Raw genomic sequence first — 15,545 nt, forward strand, 5'->3', positions numbered from 1 at the left:
AAATTTATATTTGACCAAGAAAATAACGGTACGGCAAATAAATTTTTAAAAATTCGCCAAAAATCAAAATAAGGACATATCCACGTACATAGAAGGATAGAAAGGAATAGAAACAGTAGAAGCAGTTAAAATTTAATGTTATAAACTCAAAATTATTTCAAATATGACATTTTACTTCTTCGGACCTTATTTACTTTACTCCTTCCCCTAAGTCAATAGTAATCAGAAATGCGGGTTTGTGTACCCCAAAATTTTAATGTCAGAATTATTTGTGTATATGTGCCTCCATTTAATGAAATAATTCAAACTCAATGTTCTTAGTACTATTTGATATATTGAATAAATAGTTAATGAACTGTCACAACAAGCAAGTATAGTCAAAAACTGAGTAGCATCAGAATCACATACACCTACTTGAGCTTATTTTCTTAGCTCTTACCTAATTTCAGTTCATTGATGTAGCCAACAGTTTTAACAAGTGGGACATTAGTTATTCAGCAACGTGCATTTTATCATGAGTCAAGAGATACACATGCTACAAGTTAGAATGCAGGGAAGGTGTTGTGTGATTTGCTCATAGAGAAGGCAATAATGTCTTGCTGTTTAGCAAATTCTATTAATTTTTCTTATCTTCCCTATGAGCAAAGAAAACCTAATTTCTCTTACCTCTAAAGTCCCTAATCAGCTTTAATATCTTACGATCTATTTGAAACTGGTATTTCAGCACCATATATTTGACAATACTACCACTATATAACCTGTTTTATTTATATTGTCTTTCTCCCAAGGAAACTAAAATGCTTTTCAGATACACAAAACTTTGACATAGAGACCTAGGAAAAGGAAGGCAGACTTACATGAAGAAAGTAAGTCAATTTTGAAGTCATCTCAAAAATAACAATGTCAGAAAAACCTGGAACTATTCTGTATCTAAGCTATCCTAACTGTGAAGGAGAAAGGTCGAAAAAAGTGAGCAAAGCAGCACACCCTTACCTGGGAGCAACTATAATCTAATATTTTTATGTGGGCACTGAGAGCCAGGTCCATGATGTCTACAGGCACATCATCACTGTGGGCCAGATTCCACAGGAGGTTCAACACTTTGTGTGCCATCACACCATCCTTATCATCTTCTGCAAGACGACGTATCAGCTCAAGTAGCTTTTCACGTTGCTTTTTACTTGCATTTGTCCAACTGGCCTAGAAAAACATTTTAAAATGACATGAAAACATATTTATTTCTCACTGCTTAAATTAAGTGTCACCGGATTGGAAAAAAACATAGCTGAGCACAGAATTATTCAAATGATATCTGAGAGATAAGCCAGAAAAACTCCAGGAAAAAAGAATCTCTATTTACAGTTAAATACCTTTGGTTCAGGGTTTCTCAACCTTGGTACTACTGACATTTTGGGCTGGAAAATTCTTTGTTGTGGGCGTCTGTCTCATGCATTATAGGATGTTTAGCAGCATGCCTGGCCTCTACCCACTGGAAGCCAGTAGTAGCTCCTCCTCCCAGCTATGACAACCAAAAAACATCTCCAGATATTGTGAAATATTGGGGGGGCGGGGGGGCACTGGGCAGCAGCGGCGGCACAGAATCGCCCTGTTGAAAACCACTGCCTTAGATTCAGTCTGTTATTTGTGACTTTAAAATTATCTTAAAAGATGACAAAGACAACTTGATATACAAAGATTCATAATAAATGAAAAAGCCAATTATAGAGCAATGTGTATTACACATTTGAAAACAAAATAGTCTGTGACAAAGTCCGTTATTAACCAAGAAAAATAATTTCGAACTTATACAGAAATGATATAATGCTATTTCAAGTTAGAAGATGAAATACTCATTTAAAAACTCTAAAATGGAACAAAAAACCTCTCTAAAAATGGTGTTTTAAAAAAGCCCAGTTTATACAAGGCCAGGGGTGGGGGGATTTGCCAGTGGCATCTAGTGGGTAGAGGTCAGGAACGTTGCTCAACAGTATGAGAAAAGCTGCATGTTTAAAGTTGCTAATCAGTGTTTACTGGAAAATAAACTGAAATCGTCATAATGGCAAACAGTAGAAGGATGATTAAGAAAATTATAGAAGATCATTTCAATGGAATTATCATACAGACAACTACAATATGATAAATGCAGGATGTCTCGGAAGATGACTTGAGTGCATACTTCTAATTCCTCCTAGCCTCTCAAAACTATGAAAGGAATATGAAAACTGCTAAGGATATAAGACTGAAATATCAGATTATAATTAAGAATATCTTAAAAAGAGAGAGAACCAGGCATTACGTGCCTCCTGAAGGAAGAGGACATCACCACCTATGATGTATTCTAGCAAAAGGGGGGGTGGGGGGTGGGGGTGTGTGTATGTATGTGTGCAATCAAGCCTCTACATTCTACTATTGATATACAATAAAGCAACAATCAATCCAGTTTCTTTAACAAATAAATTGCAAGGAAAGAAAAAGATAAAGGGTGAAACTACAGATTCAAAGAGACTTGAAACACATATGCAACCAATTACAAAGTATGAATCCTGATTCAAACTTCAAAAATAAAGTACGATCTGAGACAATTAGAAGTTTTAACATTATTTGATGATATTAAGGAATTATTCATTTTTTAGGTATGATAATGATACTGTGAAATTTTTTCTTCATCTACTCATCTCTAAGGGATATATACTAAAATGACTACATATAAAAAGGAGAAATCAATTAAGAACATCTGTTCATCAAAAACCACCATAAGGAGAGTATAAAAGACAACCACAAACTGGGAGAAATTATTTGCAACACCTGAACTGATGAGAACTAGCATTCAGAATATGTCAAGAACTCCTATGAATCAATAAGAAAAATACAAACAACCCAATAGGGAAAAATTAGGCAAAAGACTTGAATAAGGGTTTTCACAAAAACATAGAAGAATACAAACATGAAAAGATGTTCAACCTCATTAATGATCAAGGATATAAAAACCAATACCTCAATGATGTAACATTTCACACCAAGCAGATTGTCAAAAATCCAGAATTCTGACAAAAACAAGTATTGACAAGGATGTGAAACTCTTGATGGGACCGTGAATTCAAACATTTAAAAACTAAACTAGGCACATACATAAGTAAAGTCTAATCAACGAGCTTGAAATCATTTGGTTGCAGTCTATAAACAACTGCAAAGTGACCTGGACTTCAAGTTTCCTTTGAGTCATCTTTAGTAAAAAGAATTTAAGACACACTCCATAAGAATTGCCAGATTTACCAAAACTTCAAAAAATAGTGCTTGTTACCAAATAACAAGTGCTCAATAAACATCGGTTAAGCTAAAGGGGAAAAAAATAGATAATGGATTTTTATATTTAGACTATTATTGCATTTAGACCATCCTTAGAAGAGGCATGTCCAGGTAATCTAATAACAATCGACCTCTTCTTTCTTTCTCCCATCACGGCAATCACTGGTCACGTACCACCATTTTAGAAGTCATCTCAAGATTAAAAATGAATGGCAATTAACTTCAGTGTACCCATGATAACTGATTCTATTATTTTCTCAGTTGCCTTTGATGTACTTGAAACTGAATTTTTCCATAAGGCAGTGAGTTACAACTTTAATGTGATGAAGATTCATCTGAGAATCTTTCTTAAAATACTGATCCCCAGGACCTATACCTAGCAATTTAGATTTAATTGGTCTGGGGTGGAAATCAGTAATTGGTATTATTGTTTTCTTCTACTGTGAAATACACACCAAGAAAGGTACCAACATATACCATTATTACACAGTACATAATGTAAACACCTGTGTAACTATTACTCAGGTAAAAAATAACACATGGTAAGCAGCACTCCAGAAGCCAGCTGGGTCTATTACTGAAGTCTATGTTAATGCAATCAGGGTATATGAATTCTTGTGTGACTTTATTCCTTTCTTCAACCTTCTTTTTAGACTCATCTATATGGTTGAGTTGCTCAAATTTGCATTCTCATTGTTGTGAAATGTTTCATTATATGAACATTCCACAATTTATTAATCCATTCTACATAGCAATTTTTTGCTATTAACAAATAATTCGGCTACAAACGTTGTTGAACATGTATGCTGCTGCACATATGCATGAGTTGCATGAGTTTCTCTAGAGTATATATTCAGCAGTCAAAGTGATGAGTCAGAGAATCTTACACTTTTCCAGAAATACCAAACTATTTTCCAAACAAGTTGTAGCAACTTATGTTCCCACCAGCAGTCAGTATAACTGTTCTTTTTAACAAGATAATGCCAGTTGTTAATGGAACATCCTATAAGGTCCTATGTTCTTGATCCACAAATTCACCAATCATTTGGCTTTTACAAACCCAACACTAGCAACAGGAGAGAGACCACTACATAACATGGCTTTAAAAAGTGCATGATGGAACCAATGCAGGTATAACTACAGCGGCTCTTGGGCTACCTTATGAACTACATTTCCTTCAAGTCCATGAGTTACATTTCCAATTTGCCTGTGCATATCACCCCAGAATACCAAGGCACTGGTAATCCCTTGCTGTCTCCTCTTTATTTTTCATTGTAACCAATCGTCCTTCCCTGCAGTCCTACAGTTCACTTGAATCTATAATAAAAATACAAACTGCTGGAGGAAAGGAATCCAAATTGACAACCGGAGTTAAAAAAAAAAAAAATTCCTTATTTATGAGGGCTATTATTATAAAAGTGAACAACAAGCTCTCATTGGAAAAGAAAACAATGGCCAATTCCTTCACACTAGAAATAGTTTAATGATTTCTATTTAAGTATTTCTTGGCTAAGAGCAACTCACAGATCTAATGAATTAATTCTATTAAAAATGAAATGGTAATAACTTTACTCTGTTAACTATTACCTTAAAGCAATCAAAAAGATGATCAAGTTGTTCAGGAGAAAAATCCCACGCCAACTTTGCCAGTAGATCATGTACATTCTTCACAATGGCTTCATGCTTCCCCGCCTATTGAAAAACCAAAGAAAATCATAGCACACTAGAATTTGAACAGCAGGTAAGTAGTGTCTACTGCCTGAGGACAAATATTAAATTAATTATTTCTATCTCCTTCATCTAACCGTGTAACTTAAGAAAAGTCTTAATATTTTAAATGCTTTAGAACTGCCGTCTAAAACCTGACAACTCAATTTCTTGATAAACATGGTTAATGCATATTTTGGGAATTCATGTGAACCTTTATTAGTTTATTGAATTTAACGTGCCAATTTTAACACTGCAAGGAGGAGAAAAATAAGGCACACCAATGGTATTGTTTCAAAACTGGAACTTTAAACACTCAAAGGCAAAACTGAATGTTTCCTTGGTTTCTATAGACTGAAAAAACAAAGCTTTGTAATCTAGAACTCAACAATACTTCCCAAGTGATCCATGAGTAGACACTTGTCATTAAGAAAATCAAAGGAATTATACAGTTTCTAGCTCTGAAACCAAAAAGGTTACTTATCCTTCTAAAAAGCTATAAATCCTTTAGATTACTACAAGTCTTTATAAGTAATCCAGTGATTTAATAACTCTACTGACACTGAAGTTTTCTTTGTACTGTTTATGAAGAAACCAATTATAGATGTCCCATACTCTTTCAGTAGATATTCCTTACTATTTTACTCTCAACCTCTTATTTAAATCCACCTACAAATCGCCAACTTTCACCAAAAACATCCAGTAGATGGAATTTTGTGTGTGTGTGTGTGTCTGTGTGTGTGAGGAAGATCGGCCCTGAGCTAACATCTGCCAAGCCTCCTCTTTTTGCTGAGGAAGACTGGCCCTGGGCTAACATCCATGCCCATCTTCCTCTACTTTATATGGGACGCCGCCACAGCATGGCTTGACAAGCGGTACATTGGTGCACTCCCGGGATCTGAACGGGCGAACCCTGGGCCACCACAGCGGAGCGTGCGCACTTAACTGCTTGCACCACCGGCCAGCCCTGGAATAAAATATTAGTGGCTATTTCAAAAAGATTCTTGACAAGATTTCTGTAAACAACAAGCATTTAAACATACAAAAAGTCAAACAACATAAGTCTTCATCCCATTTCATGACAACTATATTTCTTTAGTTTTTAGTATCTTTCTTTTACAAACCAGATAGCCACCATCTTAAATTCCTTACCTGTGCTGCCCAGATATTATCAAGATCTTGTAAGGTTAGAGCTTTTTCTTTGATGACAAAACGAAGAATCTTCTCTAGCTTTTCTACATACTGTGGTTGATGAAGACTATCTCGCAAGACTATGGATAAGATATTGTTCTGCTGTATCCATTCCTAAAGAGAATTCAAAAGCTTGTTTCAAAGCAGAAACTAAAACACAGAAGCTTTTAAAAATATATATAAAGTATTGTTCACTTTTCAACATTAGTAGAAATTGAAAAACACTCACAAAATATAATACACTAATGTAATATACTTATAGGTTGTTTTAATACAAAATTATGAAAAATCACAATAACTTCATGGAAATATTTCATTAAAAATAATTTTACACATACAGAAATGCTTCCATGAATTTGAAGTAGTGAAATCCTTAAAGATTCTACTCCAGTACTGACTCAGAAAAATATTACTGAAGTGCAGCAATCACCATGGTTTAAACGGAGTGGGTACAGGATCCATTTTAGGATCTTTGGATTCCTTATAGCAGTTTTTTTTTTTTTTTTTTAAAGATTTTATTTATTTATTTATTTTCCCCCCAAAGCCCCAGTAGATAGTTGTATGTCACAGCTGCACATCCATCTAGTTGATGTATGTGGGACGCGGCCTCAGCATGGCCGGAGAAGCGGTGCATCGGTGCGCGCCCGGGATCTGAACCCGGGCCGCCAGTAGCGGAGCGCGCGCACTTAATCGCTAAGCCACAGGGCCGGCCCTATATAGCAGTTTTGATTTGGGTGAAAAGGCATCCTTTTTATTTTTTGCTTTTCTTCATTAACCAATTACACTATTATTGCTTATCCATTAGCTCTTAAATCTTCCAAATAATCCTAATGAGGGATATGTTATCTTGTTACAGAATAGTAAACAGGCTCAGAAGTATTGGAACTGGAATCTGAATCAAGGATCTATGCTTCTCAAGTCTGTATTTTTGTTAACACTATGCAATGTTGCTTGACTGACATTTAATTAATAACTATCCCAATAGAAGAAAACTCTAACTCATGATATAAAAAGGTAATAGTCCACACTGTATGATTTTATAGTATTCAGATTAATGAGAATAAAAAGTATTTAGCCCCAAAATGTGCTAGAGAGGTATACTTCTCAATTGTAAAAGGTCTCGTTATTTCTAATCTGTTGCAGATATTTTTGTAAAATACAGTAAAAATGTGGCAACAAAAAATTGCTACACAAGTTTCTAAACTCTTAATGCCATTTTCTGTACTCATCTAGGACTGGCGACAGTTCAAGGACCAAAACCAGACCTTGGAACACACTGAGTAGCTCTGTGCTTGACTGCCCACAAGGTGGGCAGACAAATCATATACACAAAACCAGATGTCTACTACCTGACCCCCTAATACAGAGCCAACATCTAGGCATCCTCCACATATTTTTTACCACATTCTAATCCTTGTCTCCCCTATGAAACTGAGGCCTCCTTGAGGGCAAGGACAGTTCTTTTAACAGATGTCTCCCCAGTACTGTCCGACAGTATGCACTGAAGTTATTCAACCAATATTTGTTAAGTGGCATACTTATTCATTTTTAAACTACAACATAGACAAATATCTATGGTAAATAAAATTTCCTAAATTTTCAACATCAAAAAAGTGCTTAAGTAAAGTTCTTAAAATGATGATAAAACCAATTCATGTAGGGCCAGCTCCGTGGCTTAGCGGTTAAGTGCGTGCGCTCTGATGCTGGCGGCCCGGGTTCGGATCCCGGGCACGCCCCAAGGCACCACTTCTCCGTCCAACGCGAGGCCGAGTCCCACGTACAGCAACTAGAAGGATGTGAACCTATGACATACAACTGTCTACTGGGGCTTTGGGGGGAAAAAAATGAATAAATAAAATCTTTAAAAAAAAAAAAGCCAATTCATGTAGATCTTATTCAAGTAATTATATTTCCTATTTTAAAATCTTTTAAGTGGAATTGGTCAAAGGAACAATAGGCCACTTCATTTATTAGGTACTAGATATTACCCAATCTATTTCCAAGATCACCTTTATCTACTCCATTTCAACTAACCCCCCCAGCAAGCTAATAATTCCTCAGAACACCTACATTCAGCAATAAGTTTATCAAAGATGTGTTAAGCTACCCACATCACCACCAAATAATAAACTATGTTACTACAAAAAGTTCTTAGGATTAACAGAGCTCTAAATCAATCCAAACACCTCCCAATTTCAAGGTTTTCTTTCAAGTGTTAATATTACTAACTTTACATAGAGCTATCCTAATTTTTGCCTCAGGTAGATTCTTATTCATGAAAGAAGAATCAAAGGACTTACTGCCATTCGTTCAGCTGTGAGCCATTCTTCCTCCTCAGGGTTACCATGCCGATGAGTGTAGTATGATACACTAGATATCACCTTATTAACTTCATTCAGTGCATTCATCTTTCCATTGAAAGAAGAAATTTGCAATAATCTAAAAGAGAAATTCAGTGTCAAGTATGATTCTAAACATTCACATAAATAATTATTTCAAGAGGTAAATATCTTACCTAAGTATCATTTTTAACCTAAATATTTCTAAATTTTTTACAGTTTCTTCTTGTCCTGGAACCCGTGAAGCTAAATTCTTCAAAGATTTAATAATCATTGAAAGGGCATCATTTTTGGCTTCATTCTTCGCTTCTTTTTTCAGTTCTTCATCAGTTAAGTTTTCTAAAAACTGTGGAACCATTTCTATTACTGGAAGAAAGTACTTTTTCACTGTATGAAGAGTGAGAAACTCATAGCACTGTCCAAATGGTCTGAAATAAGACAAAAAATTCTTGTAAAACTCAATTTCTTACAATCAACTAGGACTGGACTCAGACTATTAGTACTACTTTAAAAAATCCAAGTTACCAATTAAAGATAAAAGGAAACCATACTGGAAAAAAGAAACAATTTTTATCAAGCAATAAAGTAGCAATGTCTATAATGTGCTTAAGATTCATTTTAAAGCATAACTTACTTAATAAGAGCTGCAATTATTTGAACATTTAATGCTGATCCATTAATAAAACGATCATGCAAAATCTGGAACCCATTTAAAGTGCCGAATTTGTTGAGAAGATCCACTAGCCAACCCTGCAATACAGTTAACGAAAAAAAAGTTAAGTTCCTTCTTTTAGGGAAAAAAAAAGTACTATCTGAAGTCATTTCTTGATTGGAACATAGCAGGAACAGGAAATTCAAAACAAGAAAATTATTATGTAAAACCATCTTTGAAAAAAACACAAAACATTGCATATTCTTCACAGTAATCCTGTCTGTGAGAGAGAAGCATTAGGGGCAGTACAGGTTAGATCGCCGGGGCACAGCTGGCTGTTTATACCAATATAGCTGGTGAACAGGAATTAGAAGCCGTGCTTCTATTTCAGCAATCCCATCATATCGGAGAATACCTTCTTATCATCTAAAAGTATGTTTTAAAAAATTTAAGGCGGAAAAAGATAGTTGTAAAAAAAGTAAGAAAAAGATATTTAGTAACGTAAGATAACATTTGAATTCATTTTTTGTGGTAGTTGTAAATAACTAAAAATTGCCTACAAATAATCTTTTTTTTTTTTTTTTAAAGATTTTATTTATTTTATTTTTTCCCCCCAAAGCCACAGTGGATAGTTGTATGTCATAGCTGCACATCCTTCTAGTTGCTGTATGTGGGACTCGGCCTCAGGATGAACGGAGAAGTGGTGCCTCGATGCGCACCCGGGATCCGAACCCGGGCCACCAGCATCGCAGCGCGCGCACTTAACCACCAAGCCACAGGGCCGGCCCAAATACAATAATCTTAATGCCTGAGAGTGAACTATCAATTAAAAACTAACCCCTGGGGGCAGGCCCCGTGGCTTAGCGGTTAAGTGCGCGCACTCCGTTACTGGCGGGCCGGGTTCGGATCCCGGCGCCGCCTTGCACCGCTTCTCCGGCCATGGTGAGGCCGCGTCCCACATACCGCAACTAGAAGGATGTGCAGCTATGACATCCAACTATCTACTGGGGCTTTGGGGGAAAAATAAATAAACAAATTAAAAAAAAATTAAAAAAAAAAAAAAAAAAAAACTAACCCCTGGTATTATATCTGTTGCTCCTAACTAGAACATGCTGGTTGATACTTTTGCTGACTCATGTGAATGCACCCAGTTCTCATCTTTGCGGTACCACGATGCAAGAGTATGGATTGTCTTTCAATCTCTTCCCTAAGGAACAGCAGTAACTCAAAATACAATGCAGCTGGGCTAGGGAATGTTTGTGTAGTTAAAAGCATGCTTATATGTAAGAACTTAAAATGAATTAAAAGATTATATAGATACAGTTGTCCCTCAGTATCCACGGGGGATTGGTTCTAGGACCCCCCGCAGATACTCAAGTCCGAGGATGCTCAAGTCCCGTATGTAAAATGCATAGTACTTGCATATAACCTACGCACATCCTCCTGCATACTTTAAATAATCTCTAGATTACTTACAATACCTAATACAGTGTAAATGCTACGTAAATCATTGCTATACTGTATTTTTTAGGGAATAATGGCAAGGAAAAAAAGTCTGTACATATTCAGTATGGACAGAACCACGCTAGGCCTTTTGACAGGTGGCTGGTTAAATGTGAGGATGCAGAACCCATGGATATGGAGGGCTGACTGTATAAGACTCAAATGTGTCTAAAAACTTATGTACCCAAGACAACCCTTTATACCTTGCTTTCTTCTAAAAGGCCACGGAGGGAAAAACAAGGGAGGGGATGGGCAATTTGTCTACTAAGCCTTAAGACAAAACAACTTCTACAGCTCTTTAAAAGCAAAAACAAAAAAACATGTCCAGGACAAAGGGAAACGCTAAGTAAAAGGTAACCGCTTTAAAAAGACAATATGGTAGCTAAGGGTAGTTTTGATATGATTTTATGAGAATCTAAATCAATTAAATTCTCTAATAAATCAACTACCACATTTCTAAGAATTATAGTATTTTCCTACATTTTTATTTGGTCTTAACAAGCTATTTAAAAACAATAAAAAATCTGAGCATTTAATTCACCAGGTCCCTTTGGGCATTCAGCAACTCTAAGAAAGTACATACTCATTATGTTGTATGTATTTTTATTTCTCCAGCAACTGGAATGAAACTATTAGGCTGATACACTCAATAGTTACATATAATATATATAAAATAATATATGTGCACAAAGTAAAGAATTAGTCTAAAGCTAATCTTCCCATATGTTTTCAGCTGCAATGCATATTTAAGCAATGAGGAATACTCAGTAATTAGTAATACTCAAGAGCAACTAGGCTTCAAAGATAGATATAAAAATATCTTCAACCAGAAACCATCTTAAATCAAGTTGTTCCCTGTGAGTCTATTACAGATTATTACTCACCTACAGAGCAAAACAAAGTAAAATAAGAAAGAAATACAGGTATGTTTTGGAGACTGCCATCATTTAGATATTAATTTGATTTACTCAAACAAAAGTAAGCCTGAAGTGGAAACAACATGAACCTTGGGAAACGTCAGAAAATCCCAGCTCCAAGTTCAACACATTTTGAGGATTTCCACTTTTTTTTTTTTGGTGAGGAAGATTGGCCTTGGACTAACATCTGTGCCCATCCTCCTCTACTTTATATGTGGGATGCATGCCACAGCATGGCTTGATAAACAGTGCATGGGTCCGTGCCCAGGATCTAAATCCTCGAACCCCAGGTGGCTGAAGCAGAGCACATGAACTCAACCACTACGCCACCCAGCCGGCTCTGATGATTTCCACATTTAATAGAATAAACCAAGCACTATATGTATAAATTCAAATCTTCCTGGCTGGTTTTATGAGGCCCATAATATTAAAAATGTCTCCCTAAAATCTGAAATTTAAAAACTATATATTGCTAATTATTTAATATGTATTAAAAGGAGGATAGTTTATTTAGAGAAACATTTTTTAAAGTGTATATTCTATTTTTTTAAGTGTATACTCTGTCTATGCTGGTACAGAAAATTTACTTTGGAGAACTTTTACATTTATGTATATAATATATATATTTCATTGATATTTAAGTTTTACTACTTGCTTTCATTTATAATTTTTATAATTTTACTTTTACAACACATTATTCGACATTTATAGGATATACTTGATCCTGGAGTCAAAATCTTAGAATGTCTAAAATGATCATGGCTTTGGTCAAAGAAGTAACCTCCTACTCTACTCATATTTAAAAGGAAAAATATGGTCTGTTTCATACTAACCCAAATTATGTCTACTTCCCAAGAGGCTAGGCAGAAGACAATGGGGACTAACTACATGGAGGAAAAAAAAAAAGAAAGGAAAAAAATTTTGTCAATTATACCTCAATAAAGCTGAGGGGGGAAAAAGATTCAAAAACAAAAAATAATGCAGAATCCCTTTTACAGTAATATGAAATTATTCTTCCCCACATTAACAGGAAGTTCAGATCATTTAAAGTTCTGTGGCAGAGCAAAATGACTGTAATATTTAATTTTGAAAATAACAAACCAACACACTTTTGGTGATCGAGGGTCTGGTGAACGAGCAAAGAGTTCATCTTCAGGCAACTGAACATTTGAGGAAACGGATTCACATGGACGTGTACCATTGTAGATATGGAATTTGCAATGAGGATTTAAGGCCATGGAGAGAAGTTCTAAAAGTGGAAACCAGTCTTGGGACAACTTGGCCACACATAGCTCCACCAGGCGATGAGTATTGTTGATAATACACCTCTGTTATATAAAGGAAAAAGGTGATTTATAAGATCAAAACATTGCAATTCCAAAAAGAAATATTTTCCTATCTTAATTATATCTTAATAATCATCTTTTTTCTATACAAATCATTTGAATGTTTAATTTCACTAATATCAGGATCAAAATGATATACCAAAAAAGATAAATTACCATTTATTTTATAATTTATACATTATTGTACTTACTTTCAAAAGCCATTTGTAATGCCTTACAAAATGAAGTAGGCATTGATTGCTCTATGTCCACAGACAAGATGCAAATTACCATTGCTTTTCCTTTGGAATTTCTACACTAGAGGCAGCAATTCTAAAATCTAAACAATTTATCAATTGTTCAAGGAGTAGATTTGCTATGTAAGCCTCAATGCAAAAGTCTGACACCACCTCCAAAAATTTCCATTTCTATGCTTATAAAGTTACATGTTGAATCAGAAAATGTTATGATTTTTATGCTATGGTTATATTTGAGAAATAGTTCAGAGCACAGAAATACCTCCTTCACAACTTATGACCATATTTCCACAGTATAAACAAGGAACAGAGACTTGGAGTAATTATGGCATTTCATCAATCTAAGATGCACATTTTTCCACTCTTTAAGATCTCTGGAATCTGACTATCTTATAATCAATGCATAGTCCATTTTCGTAGACTGAAGGTGTTTGTAGAGAAAGATCTGTGTTTGCTTCGACAGTCACTTGGGGACACCACCAAACTGAGACCACTTTAAATTCTCTGTTTGAGGATTTTTTGTATCACAATTATAATTTGAATTCAGACTACAAAACTGTTTGAATACTGTCTTGTAGTTTAAATTTTCAAGAGATTTCTTTCCCCGTCTACTAGGTGCCAAGGTTGGGACATGCATGTTTCTTTGCTGTCTCTTTCTATATGGTTAAGTTCATTCCTCTGCATTGACTCTTTTGTGTCCCAGATATTAGACTCACCAACTTGGATGTTTCTCTTCCTTAGTGGTACATAAAATGAGTGAGTGGTGCATCTCAAAATTGATACCATCATAGTTTCAATGAAATGTGGTGACTTGCTTGAGGTCACAAGGCACTTGAGAATCCAGGAGACAGATTAAACCAAAGTTTTCTAACTATAAATCTCACACTCATTCTAAATGATCATACTTTCTTCAAGAGACACTATAATTTATAAAAACTATTTTAAAAGTTTCTCATTTTTAGACCTTTTAATTCAATTAACAGACCAAATACACATTTTATATATATATAAATGAGAAAACACACAGGCATCACTATGTAAATCTGATTTTTTTAAGTCAAATGCAAGACTCACATGAATTTCAAACTTCCAGCCACTCACTGCCTCATCTGTAAGGATTTTAGTGAATGATATTGTTAGTCCATCTCGAAAAAATCGCTGACACGCTTCACTTTTAACATCAAGGCCTAAGAAAAGGAGAGAAAAATTAATGTAATCAAAATATTTCTCTGATGGTCTTTTCAACGTCCAATTATATGATAAAAGCTAACAAATAATTGTTAACTATTCACTGACAGCTAACAAATACAGACTAGCTTTGGGAAAAAACTCAGAGCATTATCTATCATAAGAGGTCAAAAAGGTAACTTAATTATACTACAAGTATTATCAAAGTTCCTATGTGTCAAAAAGGTTAACTGATTCAAAACAAAAATAATCTTCAATGAATTTCAAAAATACTTAACTGTATAAAAGTACATTAAACCAAATAATATTAAGATGAATTGAAAATATTTCAGGGCCGGCCCGGTGGCTTAGCGGTTAAGCGCACGCGCTCCGCTGCTGGCGGCCCGGGTTTGGATCCCGGGCGTGCACAGACGCACCGCTTCTCCGGCCATGCTGAGGCCGCGTCCCACATACAGCAACTAGAAGGATGTGCAGCTATGACATACAACTATCTGCTGGGGCTTTGGGGGAAAAAAATAAAAAATAAATAAATAAATAAAAACAGAAAATATTTCAAATTATGACACTGGACCTTAAACACAAAATGGCTACCAGTACCATGTGATAGGGAATCTAAATACTTCATAGCATTTTACTATCTGGAAATAAACCTTAAAACTTAAAAAAATGATGTTTCACAACTGTTTTTAAAATCTTATTTTGGTTGTAAATTATCCATTTAACATCAATATCCTTATACTATTCTATATAAGTGTTTTATCAAATAAGATGAATTATCTTGTCTTCCTTAGTTTCTTTCACTGTCTCAGCATCTATGCTTCTTACATCTTTGCTTAATTTCATCTGATTTGAGAATGGCAACAGAGCCATGAGCCCCCAAACACAAACAAAATCTTTAACTCTTGATGACAAAATGAAAAGCTATTCAATTTGTATATAAAGTATTATTTGATTTTAATTGTACACAAGATGACATTTAAACCCAGTACTGTACTTTAACAAATCTGAACCTTGCCTAAAATAAACCATGGTCCCAGAAAAGAAATATGGAGGTAAGGGAGATACATGTCTGGTGAATGTCAATAATATTAAATGAAACACCATTATGTGTTTTTACCTATCACTGTACAGTCAGGACCTAGAACATGCCTAGGACAGAA

General features: G+C 35.1%; 1 protein-coding gene across 6 annotated transcripts in view; it reads right to left on the reverse strand.

Annotated features, from left to right (window-relative positions):
- The window catches only part of USP9X (ubiquitin specific peptidase 9 X-linked), a 171,921-nt gene that overhangs the window by 81,627 nt on the left and 74,749 nt on the right, over positions 1–15,545 (reverse strand). For all 6 annotated transcript variants that reach the window (XM_087426854.1, XM_087426852.1, XM_004435026.3 and 3 more), the window contains exons 5-12: positions 14,272–14,384; positions 12,725–12,943; positions 9,178–9,293; positions 8,720–8,971; positions 8,505–8,643; positions 6,166–6,318; positions 4,894–4,998; positions 994–1,200 (exon numbers count right to left, since the gene is read on the reverse strand). In XM_087426854.1, coding sequence (XP_087282980.1) covers positions 994–1,200; positions 4,894–4,998; positions 6,166–6,318; positions 8,505–8,643; positions 8,720–8,971; positions 9,178–9,293; positions 12,725–12,943; positions 14,272–14,384 — 1,304 coding nt within the window. The remainder of the gene's footprint in view (positions 1–993; positions 1,201–4,893; positions 4,999–6,165; positions 6,319–8,504; positions 8,644–8,719; positions 8,972–9,177; positions 9,294–12,724; positions 12,944–14,271; positions 14,385–15,545) is intronic.

This window comes from Ceratotherium simum, chromosome X, assembly GCF_057802395.1.
Source record: "Ceratotherium simum simum isolate JZ-2026a chromosome X, ASM5780239v1, whole genome shotgun sequence".
NCBI lineage: Eukaryota > Metazoa > Chordata > Mammalia > Perissodactyla > Rhinocerotidae > Ceratotherium > Ceratotherium simum.